The sequence below is a fragment of the Cynocephalus volans genome, chromosome 3 (genome assembly GCF_027409185.1).
Source record: "Cynocephalus volans isolate mCynVol1 chromosome 3, mCynVol1.pri, whole genome shotgun sequence".
In the NCBI taxonomy this organism is placed as follows: domain Eukaryota; kingdom Metazoa; phylum Chordata; class Mammalia; order Dermoptera; family Cynocephalidae; genus Cynocephalus; species Cynocephalus volans.
In genome coordinates, this window is record NC_084462.1 from 13,587,555 (window position 1) to 13,604,840 (window position 17,286).

Sequence of the window (17,286 nt, forward strand, 5' to 3'; positions counted from 1 at the left end):
CAGAAGAGTAGGAATTCTTTATACTGGAAAAAAAAAAAGAGAGGCCTCTGTTATGCCTGTTTGAAGTCTGTGGGTATGAGGAAGCTGAAGACAGGCTAACTAGAAGTGGGTCCCACTCTGTGATTGGTTAAGGGAGCATACGTGGCTTTCTCCATTTGGTCTTCAGTTGAAAAGGGAGATAAAAATAGAAAAACTGTTTTTAATCAAATTTTTGCTGTTTGGGGCCAAGTGTTACATGGGTGTTTGTTCCCTGGAAAGGAGCCCTCCAGGAATCTACACTGAAGTCTCTGGACTCTGCAGCCCATGCTTCTTTTTAAGGCTTGGTTCAAGTGGCAAGTGGAAGGCATAGGATCAGGAAGTTCAGAGAAGCCCCATTTCTCTTTTGCACCTTCCTGAAGACTTCCCTGGTTCTGGTAAATGGTCACCAAGGTCACAACTCACTAGGTGCTGGGCACAGTGTTCAGTGCTGCTTGCTACCTGCCTACCGCACCTCTCTCATCAGGACCCAGGAGAGAAGGCACTGTGATCCTTCCATTGAAATCAAAGCACCAAAAGGCTCCAGAACCAGCAGTCTTGATGTTGGGTAGTGGCAGAGCAGGAACCGAACCCAGGCACTGCACCAGAAGTGTAATGAACACCAAGAAAACCAGGGTAGCTCCCAGGTATTAGGTCGCATGAGAACCCTTTTGGCCACGCCCCATCATGGCGCTGGCTACCCTTCTCTTCTGCCTTCTCCTTCCCGCTGGCGCGAATCGCAGGCCAATCAGCACAGGCTCCCTGCTCCTGGCCCCTTAGCAATGCAATCCATCCAATCCCCGAACACCCCGTGTCCTCAGCAAACCTATCAGCTCTCTTCTAACCCTATAAAAGCAGATGTGCCCACTGAATAAAAAAACCTTCTCTGGCGAGCTGCCTTGTGTTTGTGTCTCATCCTTTAACTGGTGCTGAATTTTATTCCTTTCACCAGGGAACAAAGGGGACCTGGAGTGGCCACCTGCAGGCAGAGGTCAATGCACCCAGGCTGTGGGAGGTCATGGGTGCAGCCTCCAAATAGAGAATGGACAAAATCTTGAGGATGAGGTGCAGCCACCCCTTACCTGGAACCCTGTGGTGGGTCTGGGAATGGTGAAGTGGGGATCAGAGATAGGAAAGAACCTGGTAGGAGGGGCAGGAGACCCACAGCCCCCAGAGGCCCCTGTTATAAATATCCCAGCCTCCTCCACCACTGGCCCTTCACCTCTCTTTTCCCCTGACCTTAGAAAGCAATCACTCTATACAAGCCCTAGCCCTACATCTCCTACACCCCTAAGGCAGCTCCACTATTTATCCCTATCTTGCACTGGTGGAAATTGAAGTTGGAGTGGAGTTGGAGGGGGTATCTCTTGTTGTGACCCTCTGAGAGGGAACGGGGTACAGGAATCAATCACAGCCCCACATGCTCAGGGTCTCCCTGCTGCATCCCAGTTCCCTCTGGTCCTGTTTCCCCTCCAAGCAAGCTCCTGCTTCCCTCTGGCACCTCTGAAGGCCCTTCTCAGCCTCCTCCTTCCACTTCAGGGTGCCCTGCAGACCCTTCCTTGACCAACCATTCTTTAAACAAGCTGGAGGAAGTCTGACCCCTCCTGTAAAGCCCAAACTTGTCACATCTGACATGATGAGCACATCCCACAGCTATCACACTGTTGTCTAGGACATGTATGTAAGGTGCCTCAGGTTGTGCTTAGTCAGTATCACACACCTGTCTAACAGGGTCCCCCCAAATACCTGTTTGTGTCACATCCCATACCTGCAATGTGTTTCTAGGCTGTGTTGCTGTCTGCTAGCAAAACAGTCACCTGTGTGTTTCCAGGTGTGTCTTGTAAAGACAAATACAAATTTAAAATAAGAGGCTTAATTATCCCTATTGAAAATGTGTAAAAGGACCACCTTCCTTTTCTCAGAGCACTTAACTTTCTCATCTTTTAGAATGTATCCCTTTGAAGACAAGATAGGCCTTTTGTCAGGTGGCCTTACCTCCCCTCCAAAAACCTGGGAGCCATTTCTTTCAAATACAAACATCTTGAGAGCCATCTTTTTGAAATGCAAACATCAAGAGAGACAGCATCTCATTTCCCAGTTCCTGAGGGAGGGCAGGAGCCTAACCCTCAAAGACACCTTGCTTCAATTTACAAAACTACTTGCTTAGCTCATAGTGTTGTGTGTGCTGAATAAAGACTATTCCTACTTCAGGCACGGCTCCAACGACCATTTTGTCCAGTTACCTAGCTCGTAGACCTGCGTGTGAAGGGTTTGTGAACAGGCTCGAGGGGTCTGTGAGCTCCAGACCCCAGCTCTAGCTCTACAATTGGTGTAGTCGGAGCAGGATTCTGAGCAGGTACAGGAGCCAAGAAGTCCTTGGAGAAGGAGGAAATGTGGCTGCTTTTGAACATGTTGTGCCCCATGGCCACTTTCCTGTTGACCGGGATCTGTTTGCTGCTCACTGTATTACAAGTCAGCATAGACCAGGCACTACAGCAGAAAGCCCCTTGGGAGGGGGAGGAAATGTGGCTGTCCTTGAGCATGTGGTGCCCAGTGGCCACTTTTCTGCTTACCGAAGCCTGGTTGCTGCTCACTCTGCTGCAAGTTGATCAAGATTTCAAGTGGAAACCAGAGTTGCTGGTGGATGATGTGCAGCTACTGGAAGATTCGAAGAGGAAAGCAGAGTTGTTGGAAGCACAGATGAATGTCCTGGAGGATGACGTGCAGCGACTGGCCACTCCTGCTTCTCACACCAGGGAGGATGACAAACCCAGTGGTGAGTTGGGGGAGACCGTGCGTCCCCAGGTATGAACTGTTGTGCATCAGAAAATGAAGCACGAGCAGCCTATGGGACCGGGAGGGCAGCCAGTGGGCAATCCACAGGTGACCCAATTTACCACCTATGTCCCATATACCCAGGTTGACTTAGTTGACTTGGGGAGACACTTCCAGCAGAAACAAGGGGAGCCCCTAGCTGCTTGGCTGTTGTGATTATAGAACCTAGGGTTGGATAGTGTGTTGTGCTCTGGTGAGGAGATGGAAAAATTGGCCTCCATCATCCTGCACCCGTCCAAGGAAGCGGCTGCAGAATAGCTGCAGATATGCACAAGGACCAGGTAATCATTCCTTAATGGAATGGGTGAGTGCAGGTGCCCGAACCATGTAGGCAAATGCTGGAGAACTGCCCAAGATTGTTAGTAAATGGCAAATGTATGCTGAGTTAGTTCAAATAATTCGAGAGCTGGGGATGCGGCAGTCCATGTTTAATGTGAACACTCGTGGCCTGGACGATGAAAATTTTACGGCAGCATGAGAGACATAGTGCTGCAAAATGCCCCATCAACGTCCTTTGGGTCACTGATGGCTATACGGGCCCCATACATTGGTCGTCCTATACATGAGGTAACAACCATGATAGCCAGCCTGGGTGAAGTAGAGGACAGGAGACAAGCAAAAGGGGCCCGGAAGATGGCTAAGACCAAACCCCCAAGAAATGCTCAGGATTTTATCCCAAAAGGACCAAGCAAGACTAGCCTTAAGCAGATGTGGCTTGACTTGCTTGCAGCAGGGGTTGATAGCAAGAAAACTGACTGGCAGCCAAATGCAGTCCTGTTTGCTTTGTGGCAGCAATTGTGCCCTGAACAACATTTCACCAAACGTCCAGAAACAGGTAGTAAGGTCTGCTCAGTGGATTTAAAAGACTTTTTGATTACTCCTGAGGAGGTGGAAGAAATGTTCAATTTCGACTAGGGAGCAGGCCAAGTTGCTTGTCTTTTGGGGGCAGGCGAGGACTGGAGGCCTCATATTGAGTTGGCAATGATGAAGCTGATGGCTGGAGACAGCTCCAGCAGCTGATTTAGCTGGGTGGCTACACTGGAGAATGCAGCATGCTGGCTGCAAGACTGGGTGGTGGTCAGTGGCTTGCCGAGTGCCATATAAACCCAAGAGAAAAAATGCCCCTAATGGGCAGATGTGCTCTTGATAAGCAGACGGGTGCCCCTGATGGGCAGATAACTTGTGTGAGAGTGCCCCTGACACAGTGGCAGGTGGATGTTGTGGGACCACTGCCAAAGTCAGAGAGTTACTGGTCTGTATGTATGGCCTTGTGGGGCCCCAGACCAGGTAAGATACCTATTCCTGCAACCATCCTTTCTCAGGATGGCAAACTGGCATGTATCTTACCAGAGGGGCGAGAACTTCCCCTATTGGTACCAATAACCCTTCTGTCTTTTTGCCCATAGTGTTCTGGCTGCAGGCACTGCACAGAGTCAACTGGGTACATACATACATTGGTGTGATCATCTACTGAATATGCACTGAACGTCACATCAGTATGACTACAAGATTCCCATGGAAAATCACACCAATGATGACTGGAAACCGGACATGTGTGACTAAAGGACAGAACTACAAGACAAACCTTAAGCCATATCAAACAGACAATAGGTTGTATAAATAAAAGGGTCATTTATCCTCACTAAGGGAACAGCATGGAAGATTTTTAACATGTAGATTGTACGGCGAGGGACCCTGAAGGGGTGGATTGTGGGGAAAATAGAATAATTTAGTCAGGCTCCCTGGCTCAGCTCTGGTTGGGGGTCCAGCAGCATATTCTCATTTCTTTGTAAACAAGTTGTGTGTGGGTGGAGTTAATGTGCATGTGCACCAATGTATCTTTTTAGTTAATTGCTATTGTGTATTCTTCAGTTAGTTAGCAGAGCTGGGGGGCAGAGATAGCGTCTAAAAAGAGCATGTTTACTCTGCTGGCAACTGCTCAGTTTTTCTTTGGACTTTGCCAGTAGCAGTTCAGTTTTGGAGTTTCTCTGTGGACTGCTTAGCTCATAGTGTTGTGTGTGCTGAATAAAGAGTATTCCTACTTCAGCCAAGGCTCCAAGGACCGTTTTGTCCAGTTACCTAGCTCATAGACCTGCGTGTAAACGGTTTGTGAATTGGCTCCAGGGGTCTGTGAGCTCCAGACCCCAGCTCTAGCTCTACACTACTTCCTATCATAAATATGAGAAGTTTGTTTAAAAGCCAATAAGCCCAATTACCAGGTAAAGTTAGGATGAACTACGTGAGCCAGATGGTACTGTCAAGTTCTCTTGAGGACTAGTTATTGTTTATCTTGAAAATAAGTATGTAATGGGTTATATCTGCTAGACTATATACTGGGGTGAATTTTTTCTATGTTGGTAATTTCTTAGCAGATTGCCTATGGCGCACATCACATTCTGGTTTAATGCAGACATTTAATGCTGCAGGAACCAAACCTTAATAACCCATTTCATCAATATCTATTATACAGGAAATAGGGGGAAGAGTTATCAGTTAAACAATATCAGAGATTCAATAAGCCAAATCTAGAATATAGCAAATTCTAATAAACAAATGACTCAGCAACTTCAAAAAATAATAATGAAGTGGAACCCAGGAACCCATGGATTAAGACTTATGAGACACTACTGAAAGCTGTAAGTACACATTTTACATTCTGAATGCAATTAATCTGCCTTAAGAAACACATTTTTGAGACAACTGACAAAACTGAGCACTCATAATATATTTATTATGTTTTAAATTTTTGATAGTTATTATTAGGCCTCACAATCAGCTTAGCATAAGCACAGCCATGTTATCTGCTTCCTCACCCTACCCCTCCCTCTCTTAAGCAGGTGCTTTCTGAGAAAATCCAGAATTTGTGCAAAACAGATTCTTATGCAAAAACACCACCCAATGCCCTTCCCCTAAACCCAAAGCCCCTCCTCTAATTCAAACCTTATAAAACCTCTACTAGTCTGTATAGGGTTGGGAGCTGATCTGACTCAGTCTCCCCTCCACGCTGGTGGAATAAAGCTTCTTGGCTGAAACCGTGCTGGGCTTGGGTCTCCCTCTTTTCTGTCTCACCAAACCTAACAGTTACTGGGGTTATGAAAGGGCCCTTACATTTTAAAAATGGATTCTGAAGAGGTTATTCATTAAATGATATATTATCTCAAGTTATAAGTAAAACAAGTTAACACACTTAGTACACAAGGACAGATGAAACAAGGGCAACCACAAAATGATAGTGATAGAAGATTGGGGAAGGGTTCATCCAGCTTCATAAAAGTCTTTTTCATTTTTGTATGTATTTGAAAATAGCCATAACAAAAGACAGAATGTCACTGTATCAGTATTTTTATATGATGAAAAGTAAACATATAAACTACAAAGACAGGAAACTTTTGATTTAAGTGTGTAAGCTTGTATCAAAACATCAAATATACATTTTAAATATATGCAATTTAAGTTAATTACTCCTCAAAATTTTTAAAACAAATATAAAAACTTATTTCTTCCTAATCATTTCACTACATTTTATTATCTTCTATGTTCTTGAGGCTATTTGTGGCAACTTATCAGTATGGTGGAAATAGAATATATTGGCACACTACTGGCAACTCTTCCCAATTCTCCATCAGTTTTTAATTCTAGATAATCAAAGTTTAATAAATCAAGCCAAGGTTTGTATTTTTGGCCACTCCCTGGTGTAAATGCTACCACCATGGCCAATTTCAAACTGCCAACATGTTGTTGATGTTAAAAAGTGATATGTGGTATATGAGGGCATTTCAAAAGGTTCATGGGAAAATAGAATTAAAAGACAATACAAATCTTCCCATGAACTTTTTGAAAACCTCTCATATGTGGCTATTGTACTGTGTTTAGCACACAAAAAATTTAGGAACTAAATTTCCAGTATTCGATTATTCTTTACAGCAAAGAAGTCACACCACTGAAGAATAAAGTTCCAACATAACTCTTTGATGTTTCACTATTAACTTATTTTTTTAATGAGGGAAATATCCAAAATTCATTTTTAAAAATACACAAAAGATATGAACAGATGTTTTACCAAAGAAAACACAGTGGTGACAAATAAACAAATGAAAAAATGCTCAACCTAATGAAACATTGGGGAAATGCAACTAAAATCACAGTGAGATTTATTAAACAAGTCAAAATTTAAAGACTAACAATATATTCACTATTGGCAAAGATATGGAAGAACCGGAAGTCTCATACACTGCTGGGAGAAATCCAGAAAACCACCATGTTAAATAAAAAAGCTGTACATTCATCTACCCTGACTCAGGCATTGCACTCCAAGGTGTTAACACAAGAGAAATAAAACATATCTATGTGAAGAATTGTATTCAAATGTCTATAGCAGTTTTATATGCAATAACCTGAACCTGTAAACAACCCAAAACATCCACGAACAGATAAAAGAATAAACAAACAGTGGTACGTCATACAATTCTGCATCACTTGACAATAGAGGTATGTTCTAAGAAATGTGTCACTGGGAGATTTCATTGTTGTGTGACCTTCATAGAGTGTACTTACACAAACCTAGACGGTACAGCCTACTGTACATCTAGGCTATATGGCATAGCCTGTTGCTACTAAGCTACAAACCTGTACATCATGTTACTGCACTGAATACTGTAGGCAATGTAACAATGGTATTTGTGCATCTAAACATAGAAAAGGTACAGTAAAAACATGGTATAAAAGATAAAAATGGTATAGCTGTATAGGGCACTTCCCATCAATGGAGCCTGCAGGACTGGAGGTTGCTTGGGTGAGTGAGTCAGTGACTGGTGAGTGAATGTGAAGGTGTAGGACATTACTATGCACCACTACAAACTTTATAAACACTGTAAACTTAGGCTACACTAAATTTATAAAAGGTTAAATAATTGTGCTACAATGTTAAGCTGGTTATGTCATTAGGCAACAGAAAATTTTCAGCTCCAATATAATCTTATGGGACCACTGTCATATACAAAACATTGTTATGTGGCACATGACTCCAATTCTCAGCAATATAAAAAACAAAGAACTACTCATTGCTATGGTTTGAATGTCTCCTCCAAAAATTCATGTTGAAATTTAATTGCCACTGTGATGGTATTAACACATAGGAGTTTTAAGAGGTGATGAGATCATGAGGGCTCTGCCCTCATGAATGGATTAATGCCATTACCATGGAAGTGAGTTAGTTATCGTGGGAGTGGATTTCTGATAAAAAGGATGAGTTCAGCACAATTTCCTCTCTCTGCCTCTCACGCTTGTTTCCCCTTCCACTGTGGGATGATACAGCATGAAGACCCTCACCAGATGCCAGTGCCATGCTCTTGGACATCCCAGACTCCAGAACCATGAGCCAAACAAACTTCTATAGTTTATGAATTATCCAGTCTCAGGTATTGTTACAGCAGCAGAAAACGAACTAAGATACTTAAACACCACTGATAAATTTCAAAATAAATATGCTGCACATGTGCACCCATGGAAAAAAAAAGGGTAAACACTTCATGATTTCAGTTATATAAAATGCTAGAAAATAAAAACTAATCTATTGTGAAAGAAAGTAAATCAGCAATTGTCTGGAGGGTAGACAGTAGTAGTAGTAAAGGGCATGAGGTAAATATGAGGGTGCTGGATAGGTTCATTACCATGACTGTGAGGACGGTTTCATGGGTTTATATGAATGTCAAAACATCAAATTGTAGAGTTTAAATATGTGCCATTTATTGCATGTCATTTATACTTTATTAAAGATTTTAAAATATGGTTCAAAATACAAGTCTGGATCTTCTACTATTTTGGAAAATCAGATTTGACAACCCTATGTTGATTTCACTCTCTCTCACCTCATGCCCTGGGAGGGACAGCTTTGCATCAGCGGTAGCAAACATAGGTGAGCAGTGAAGGCTGTTTCCACTTGATTCAACAGGAATGTTGGCTAGGTGACAAAGGCCATACTGATAAACTGAGAACTCCCTTCTCTCTATACTGGTTTTCCTGCCTGCACTCCAAAGGCCTTGAGGTGAACAGCCCAGTGGCTACAAAAATCCATAAAACCTTTAGATTATCTTCTCTGACAATGACCTCAGATACACAAGATACACAGTTCTGGAGGTCCTGAGAATTTCTGTACCTGCTCATACTTCTTAGCCATGGTGACTGGAACATCATGGATGGCCCTGTAAAAAAGGCACATTCCAGTCAGTTTAACTGCAGTCTTTTCCACTCTCTATTCATGCAATATTTCTATAACGATTATAATTTCTGCTAAAATCTTACAACTTGTGTGTGATGCTACCCTACAGATTTGGGGATATCAAGGCATAAAGATCCTTTACAGGACCTGGAGAACACATTTCCCCCAATACTGATGAGCATAATCCCTTGTGAACAGGAGAATAATTTCATGTTGCTCTCAGAAGCACCGGACTGTCACAATTGTCCCTTTTCTCAGTTTGCCTTCTGAACTCACAACGTCATGGAATCCAGGATAGAAATTAGGACAACACCCTGCAGTTTATCCTTGGAAACACTGGGCAGCAATGCAAAGTAGGCCAAAGGTAGAAAAAGAGCTATATTCTTCTACCACACTGTCCCTCTGAGGCACACGAAGTTTGGGATCCCCATAAAAGTTGTTTACTCCTTAATGTTAGAATCTAAATGTTTTCAAAGCACCCTATACAGTAAATAGAACCCCCAAGATTAATGGTGATAAACAATATGGACTTTATTATCATACAAACCAGAGCACTGGGAGGCATGCAGTTCCCACAGTTGGTGATCTGGAAGCTGGAAAATTCTATCACAAGAGTCATGTGAGTCCAACAATATCCCTGAAAAAGGTAGTCCATCTTTTCAAGTCACCAGGAGAGTCTTCTGGGCCAAAATGCATCAGGTCCATGCCCTAACTCATCAGAGAGAAACAAACAAGAAAGGAATAAATGCTCAGGCTACTTACTTACAAAGTCCTCCCATGAACAGGAGAACACTGAGGCTCATTTACCTGAACACGCTAGGGTAGGTGAATGGTATACAGTGCGGGCACCTGCCAGGTGGTAGAGATGAAATGACTTCCATTATAGAACTGGCAGTGACATAAGTCTGGCAAGGAACACAGGCAGGTTAAAAAGTGCAATGCAGCTCCTACATACCTGGAATTTATGCAGATGTTTGAATGTATGAGAAGCAATTCAGGCAGATGGCACCAACATAAGGGATCTCCTCCAGAGTTGTTATACTGAACAAGGAAACAGCACATCTTTACATATCAAAGGTGTTTTTCCCATGTAAATTTTATGGTATCCAATGAGAAAAGGCCTTCAGCTGAAGGCTTTCTCACATTCACTGAATTAAAGACTTTCTCCAAGGTTAATTCTCAGGTGTGTAACAAGGCCAGCACATTGGTTAAAGCATTTTACACATTTGCCACTCATAAGGCCCTTATCGACTATGAATTCGTCGGTGCTTAATGAGGCTAGAGTTATGGCTAAATGATTTCCCACATTCAGTGCACTCATAAGGCCTTTCCCCAGTGTGAACTCTCCTGTGTTTAATGAGGCTGGAGTTTTGAGTAAAGGATTTCCCACATTCACTGCACTCATAAGGCCTTGATCCAGTGTGAACTCTCTGATGTTTCTGGAGACTAGAGCTGTAGGTAAAGAATTTCCCACATTCACTGCATTCATAAGGCCTTTCTCCAGTATGAACTCTCCGATGCTGAAGGAGTGCAGAGCTTTGGCTAAAGGATTTCCCACATTCACTGCACTTATAAGGCCTTTCTCCCGTGTGAACTCTACGGTGTTCAATGAGGCTGGAGTTTTGACTAAATGATTTCCCACACTCACTGCACTTATAAGGCCTTGATCCACTATGAGCTTTCTGATGTTTTATGAGACTGGAATGATAGGTAAAGAATTTCCCACATTTGTTGCACTCATAAGGCCTTTCTCCAGTGTGAACACTCTGGTGTTGAAGGAGTGCAGAGCTTTCACTAAAGGATTTCCCACATTCATTGCACTCATATGGCCTTTCACCAGTATGAACTCTCCGATGTTTAATGAGGTTGGACTTATTGCTAAATAGTTTTCCACATTCATCACATTCATGAGGGCGTACACCAGTGTGAACTCTCCGGTGCTGAATGAGGCTAGAGCTTTGCCTAAAGGATTTCCCACATTCACCACACTCATAAGGCTTTTCACCAGTGTGAACTCTCCAATGGTCATTAAGGCTGTAGCTTTTGCTAAAGGATTTCCCACATTCACTGCATATGTAACATCTTTCTGTAGTGAGGGCTCTCTGCTGCTGAACAAGTGTGTGTTTGTGGCTAAATGCTTTTCTGTATTCTCCATAGTTGGAATGAGTTTTTCCACTGTGACAAACAGTCCCACAATCACTTCTATTTGACTGCTCCTCAGTGCAAGTGGCCTGTTGATGGAGAAATCCTGAGGTGGTCAAAAAGTCCTTTCCAACTTCCCTGCAGGTAAAGGGCTCCCCTGACACATGAAATTTGCAGCTCTTCACAAATGAGGCTCTGTCCACATCACTTCTGAAATGTTTCTCTCCAAAGTGCTGGTTCTGGTGCTGATAAACATCTGCACTGAAATACAACTGTTTTCCACACACCCCACACCTATACAGTTTCTGTCCATGATGTGTTCCCTGGTTGTCAGCCAAGTGCAAAATGTCCCTCAAGACCAGACCACACATCCTACAGGGGATGGCCTTCTGGGGAAATAGTTCTGCCTCAGAAGTCCTGACTTGGGACGCTCCTTCTAAAGAAATGCACTGCTCACAAGGTGTCTCTTCATCATCCACTCCATGCCAACAACCTAAAAGCAAGAAATGTCAGTGAAATGATGATATTGGTGGGAGAGGCAGCCCCTACATAAGTGTGTATCTGACAAACCCAGGAATGAGTCCATGGGACTGTTTACAGGACAAGGGAGTTGGTTTCAGGTTGAAGAAAATGCTGCTGCTGCTTGGAAAAACTGGGCTACAAAGATCACAGAATGGGAGTGCTCATGAAGTAAAGGACATAGCCATGCAGTATGACCAGAAAAGAGAGGCAAGGTCTAAAACTCAATCCTCTGCAAACAACTTTCAGTAGAATCTTGTCTGCTACAGACACATGAGTGCTCTGTGGAATGATATGTCCAGGCCCAAGAAAATACAAATGTAATACAGCAGTTAGCCTTCAAGGACTATTTAAAAATATGTGCACACTTCATGACACAATATGTAGAGGCCATCACTGCAGAGCACAGCAGATGGAGCAGTGAGAAAAACAGGTGAGACATGAAGTCCAGGGATGTGGGGATTAGACCCAGGCTGGATATAAAAGTAGAAGTGACAAATGGTATGTAGAGTTGACAAACTGGCAAAATGTCAAGAATGGTAAAGGAAAAGCAAAAAAGAGCTGTGGCCACCAGCAACAAAATGCTAGTCAAACAGAATAGGTTTCTACTACGATTTGAACACAGCTCCACATCATCCCCTTATCTAGGTATCACCCCTCAGGGCCAGATGCCCTATGAGCCCATCTTGCTGTGGCTGGATTCACAGCCATCCTGTGAACCACTGAGGGCTCTCCACCCCACTAGCAAGAGGAACAAATTCAAGGCACGTAGATATTGCAAGTACTAAAGGAATAAAAGGACCAAAGAGCAGCCAGCACTGGCCCAGAAAAAAACCCAAAGGAAAAAAAATTAGAACACAAATATTACCAAAAAAAACTTCAGAGGAAGGTCTTATAAGAAGAGTCCATGATCCACATAAGTGTAACCATGTCAGTGACAGTAATCCCTGACACAGGCAAGCTAAGGAAGGAAGTAAAACATGCATCACAAAGGAACCTTGGATCTGGACAAAGTCACCCAGCCAGCCAGAGGATTAGCAACGTGAAATCCATCAGGGCAACTGCAAAACTCCTAACACTGAATCCTCCCCTGTGAAACTACAGGGAAGCAGGTGCTGTCTGCCTGAGAAGAGGGATGCATACACCTCAGCTCTATCAACTACACCACCTACCCAAGGAACTGAAATGTAAGGACAGACCTGCTCCTGGGGAAAAGGGCATAGGCAGAGACTATCTCAGGGTACAGGGTGGCTGTAAGGCTCTTACCCAGGGAGTTTATCAGTGCCAAGTTCTCCAGCATCACATCCCGGTACAGACATCTTTGAGCCTTATCAAGGAGACCCCATTCCTCCCAGGAGAAATGCACAGCCACATCTTCAAAGGTCACGATGCCCTGCCATGATGAGAACAGATGAAACCATAAACAGCCCCTTTCCCTAGGACCCACAAACCCTTCCCCTACATATTTACCCTATGCCCATCCTCCTCCCAAGCTCCCTAGCTCAGGGGAGAAATAGGCCCCACCCCAGTGCCATTGACCCCTGAAGGGTTCACTGATTACAAAGTACAGCCATCAATAACAATAGGCAAGTGGACAAATAGGTATGTAAGCAGGGGGCCAGGCATAGAAGGATCCACCCCTTTCTATCAGGCAATGCCCAGGGTCATGGAAGTCTCAATCTCTGGGCCCTGGAGCCATGAGGCATTCTTCTTCTCCTAGTGGACATTATTCTTTAGACTGCATACCCCTCATATCTCCAGACACCACAGCCCCATGCCCATGGCCACCACCACCTCACTGCCTCATATCATAGGCATCTCCCTGGCCTCCCACATATGACTTTGTCTTAATCATCTTCTCATCATCCCCATTGGTGAAGGTGGGATTCCCGCCCAAGGGTTATAGGGATGGCCAAACATACAATATCTGACACTGGATAGATGAAATAGATAGCAACTTATTAAATATATATATACATAGCTGGAGAGGAGGACAACACATATCACACAGGGCCGAATGGGGGTACAATCCTAGAAAAAGTGAACAACCAGGGGCTGTGAAATGTAAGCACTGTAAGAACAAAAGGGTGAGATGCCCTCTGGTTCCTGCAATTAGCAGTTTGGATAACTCCATAGGCTAGTAGGGAGGTGAAATCTGCTACAAAGGGATAAGCAGAAATTTGTGCCTGGTCCCCTTAATAAAAAGGGTTGTTTGTTCAGAGAAATCAAGTGAGAAAAGAATGGCAAGAGGAACTTGCACTCAGACCATGTGATGTCATCCCTATTCTACCAGATGTAAAGACAGCACATAGCAGTGGACCTTAATTTTGGGCTTTACACAATGACTTGGCATCAAGATATACTTAACAAATTCAAAAAGGATCCAATACCACCCTAGACTTCCCCACTAGGCTCAAATCTTACGAAGCTTCTCTGCCTCCACTCTTTGCCTCAGACTTGGCCACAGAGAAAATCATGTGCATCACCCTCAGAAGTCACAACCTTCCTCTGTCCACCTAACACTCACCGACCAGCCCTACTGATCGCCTACCCCAGGTCAAGTGACTCTCACAGATGACTATATTTGCTTCTGACCTTATTGTCCAGCTTGGATGAAAGACTCGAGGCCGCATCAAAGTCATCACAAAATCCTGGTGATTCTATCAAGTGGTGAAAAAGCTCCAGGTCTGGCTTGGATATACCTATGCCTCCACATCCATCTCACATCCACTCTTCCCTTTGCCTAGGCCAAACTATCCTGTCTGATACATCCTACCTTCGTGGCCACTTACCTCCATTACCTGTGTTTGTGAAGCCCACTACCATAATCCAGGTATCCAACCAAGAGGTCCAGTTCTCCTGCTCCCCTAACAGCTTTACCACCATAACCTGAAGACTGACTCTCCTAAATATGACCCATAGTGCACTCACCTCGGTCCACACAATCACCACCACATTTTAAATATCTATCCTGAACCACTCCTCAGACATCCAGACTTGTGTGTTCACTGCCTGCTTAAATGCTTCACTCAGTGGTCTCTGAAATATCTTAAACTCTTACTTAGCATGGCCAAATCAAAGCTCCTGATGTCCCCAGCGAATATTACTCTTAATACCAACTTTTCCATTTCAGATGATGGAATTTGTATTCCTACAGCTGATAAAACAAAATCCATGGGGTCATCCCTGAATCCTGTTTCACTACCTCACACTGTCCATATTAGAAAACTTAGTTACCCCTTTTTAAAATTCGCATCCAGAATCCAACCACATCTCCTAAGCCACGACTCTGGTCCATTAACCCTCACTCTGATCTTCCTTCCTCCTTCCTCAACCCAAGCCTACTCTCCACTCTGCAGCCAAATGAAGGCTGTTGAGACTTTGGTACGATAACCTCTCTCTTCTGACCCAAACCTTCCATTACCTCCAGAACAAACACCCAACTTCTCAGGCAGCCACTACAGTCCTGACTCTCTCCCCCTGCTTTGTCTCCACCTAAAGGAAAGGAGACCTTTGGCTTTCTGAACATTCCCAGCTCAGTTTTACCTCTAAGCATTTGCAAATCCTGGTACCAGTACTGGGGATAACTTTCCACATCTGTTTACACTGGCTGCCAGAAATGGGAACACCTCCACACAACCCCTGACATGGACTTAAGACCCTGCGCTTGGAGTTTCTCCAGGGCTCTAGACTCAAGGACTGGAAGAATGGCATGTAAGAGTCCCAGAAAAGTACAATCCAGAGAACATGTTGGTGGAGGCTGGGACGACTGACAACTGGAACAACCTCCTTTTCCCTATGTGCATTCCATAAGCCCTTCTACAGTCACAGGAACTGTGGAAAGAGGCAGACCTTAATGGAATGAGTCCATGGTGCAGATGGATGGGTTCATGCCTCCTTGTACTCCTGCCTGGCCCTGAAACCAGGTGACCTCAGGCTGGCTGTCTTACCTCCATGCCTCAGTGCTCAATGTCACCTCTTACCAGCTGTGAGACTCTGGAAAAAGATTCAACCTCCCAGTGCTCAAAGTTCTCATCGCCCCTTCCACTCCATTCTTCCTTAGAACAGTCTTTGGGAAAGTTTTAAAACCGTAAGATGGTGCCTCTCCTTTGTTCAAAACTCTCCAGGGCTTCTGGAGTTCTCACAACGAAGGTACACCCCTCAGCCTGCTGTTCAAAGAATAAGTCAGCCTCATATGCTTCGTTCCCTGCAGCAGGTGGACCCCAGGCTTCTCTAATCCTCCCAGCTAAGTCCCACCTCTAAGCCTTTGCACTTGCCCGACCCTCTGCCTGTCACACTCTCCCACACTCCATCACGCTAGATGTCAAAAATAGGGACCCCACCAACGAACACCTCACGGTCCTGGACACAGAGGCTTGTGCTGCAGGGACGTGAACAGGCGCCCCTCATTGGGCTTTAAAACTTAGGTGGGGTGCGGGCGAAGGCCCAGAGGACATAGCATTTACCTGAGCCGGGTCCCTCAACGCAGCCGCAGCCATCGGACTCTGAGCGGAGCAGGGGCAGGAGCAGCGGACGACCGGGGCACGGCGCTCCCTATCGCAGGCCTGGCGCGAGGCACCCAGGGAGGCGTTACCGAGCCTCAGACCCGCCTCTGTGCAGCGGGGACAAAGAGTCCTGTCATGCCTTCTCGATCCTGTCACCTCAACCACGACCCGGCTCTCCGGAGCCTCTGATCTGGTGAGCACATCCAAGAAAAGCCAAAATGGCTGCCACAAAGAGGACAGCGGAAGTCCCTCCTTTCCGATCTGTGACACACAGGGAAACGTTCTATTTTCTGAGCCCTCATTGGCTCGGCCCAGCTGCTGTTCAGCGTAGAGCATTCGGGGTAATGTAGTTTCCATAGAGCCAGAGGCCGTGGGTAAGGGCGCTCTCTCCACCAGCCTCCTGGAGTGAAAGTTAAAGCCCCCAGTGCTATGGGGGCTGGGAAATGGCTTATCCACGTCCAAGGGCAGAGGAGGGGCTACCCCCGTTCTTGAAGAAGTCGTAACTAGACAGATATCTGAGAAGTGCTGTCTGCAATGCTCACCCAAGTGTTTGGAGACATATTATTTCAAACTCCATAAAGCTCATCATGCTTCCAGAGGCTAAAAGTAGTATTTTAGATGCTCCCAAAGGCTACCAATCGAAATACGCATGTCATTCCATAGAGTCATTCATACACAAAATGCGTTCACTGGTAGGGAAGCCAATAAATATTATTGTACTGCAATTCAAATGCACAGTCTGAAGCACCGAAGTCAGTTTGTCAGTCTGAGTAGTTTCTGTCAAAAATAAGAGAAAAAAAAAAAAAAATACCCCAGACAGTGCCTCTAGAAAATAGAAATAGATATGGTGGGCCACTCTGAAGCAGTAATATAAAGGGAGATCTCTGTGGTTCCCATAGAAAACATCTTTCCTGCCAGCAGGAAAGATGTGTCCAATTAGTTGAACAACACTTTTATCAATGTAATAACTCTTACTCGATAGCTGAGATATATTCAATTCCCTTAGGAATCTAACATTAATCTAAAAAACCGAACAATAAAAGGGATGTTGTT

At 44.5% G+C, this 17,286-nt stretch overlaps 1 protein-coding gene and 1 pseudogene across 1 annotated transcript; both read right to left on the reverse strand.

Annotated features, from left to right (window-relative positions):
- The window catches only part of LOC134372450 (starch-binding domain-containing protein 1-like), a 21,977-nt pseudogene extending 12,952 nt beyond the window's left edge, over window positions 1–9,025 (reverse strand).
- On the reverse strand, window positions 6,933–16,403 carry LOC134373452 (zinc finger protein 154-like). The gene is made up of 4 exons (XM_063091290.1): window positions 16,195–16,403; window positions 12,995–13,121; window positions 9,615–11,702; window positions 6,933–9,050 (listed from the first exon to the last, which is right to left on the reverse strand). Exons 1-3 carry the CDS (start codon window positions 16,225–16,227, stop codon window positions 10,312–10,314), a joined length of 1,551 nt encoding a protein of 516 aa, XP_062947360.1. The 5' UTR covers window positions 16,228–16,403; the 3' UTR covers window positions 6,933–9,050; window positions 9,615–10,311.
- Between the last annotated feature and the right edge of the window lie 883 nt (window positions 16,404–17,286).

Coding starts and splice junctions, on each gene's coding strand:
- LOC134373452 (XM_063091290.1), bottom strand. CDS start 16,227: ATGGCTGCGGCTGCGTTGAGGGACCCGGCTCAG. Junction 13,122..16,194: donor CGTTGAGGGACCCGGCTCAG/GTAAATGCTATG, acceptor TCATCATGGCAG/GGCATCGTGACCTTTGAAGA. Junction 11,703..12,994: donor GGCACTGATAAACTCCCTGG/GTAAGAGCCTTA, acceptor TCTTGCTTTTAG/GTTGTTGGCATGGAGTGGAT.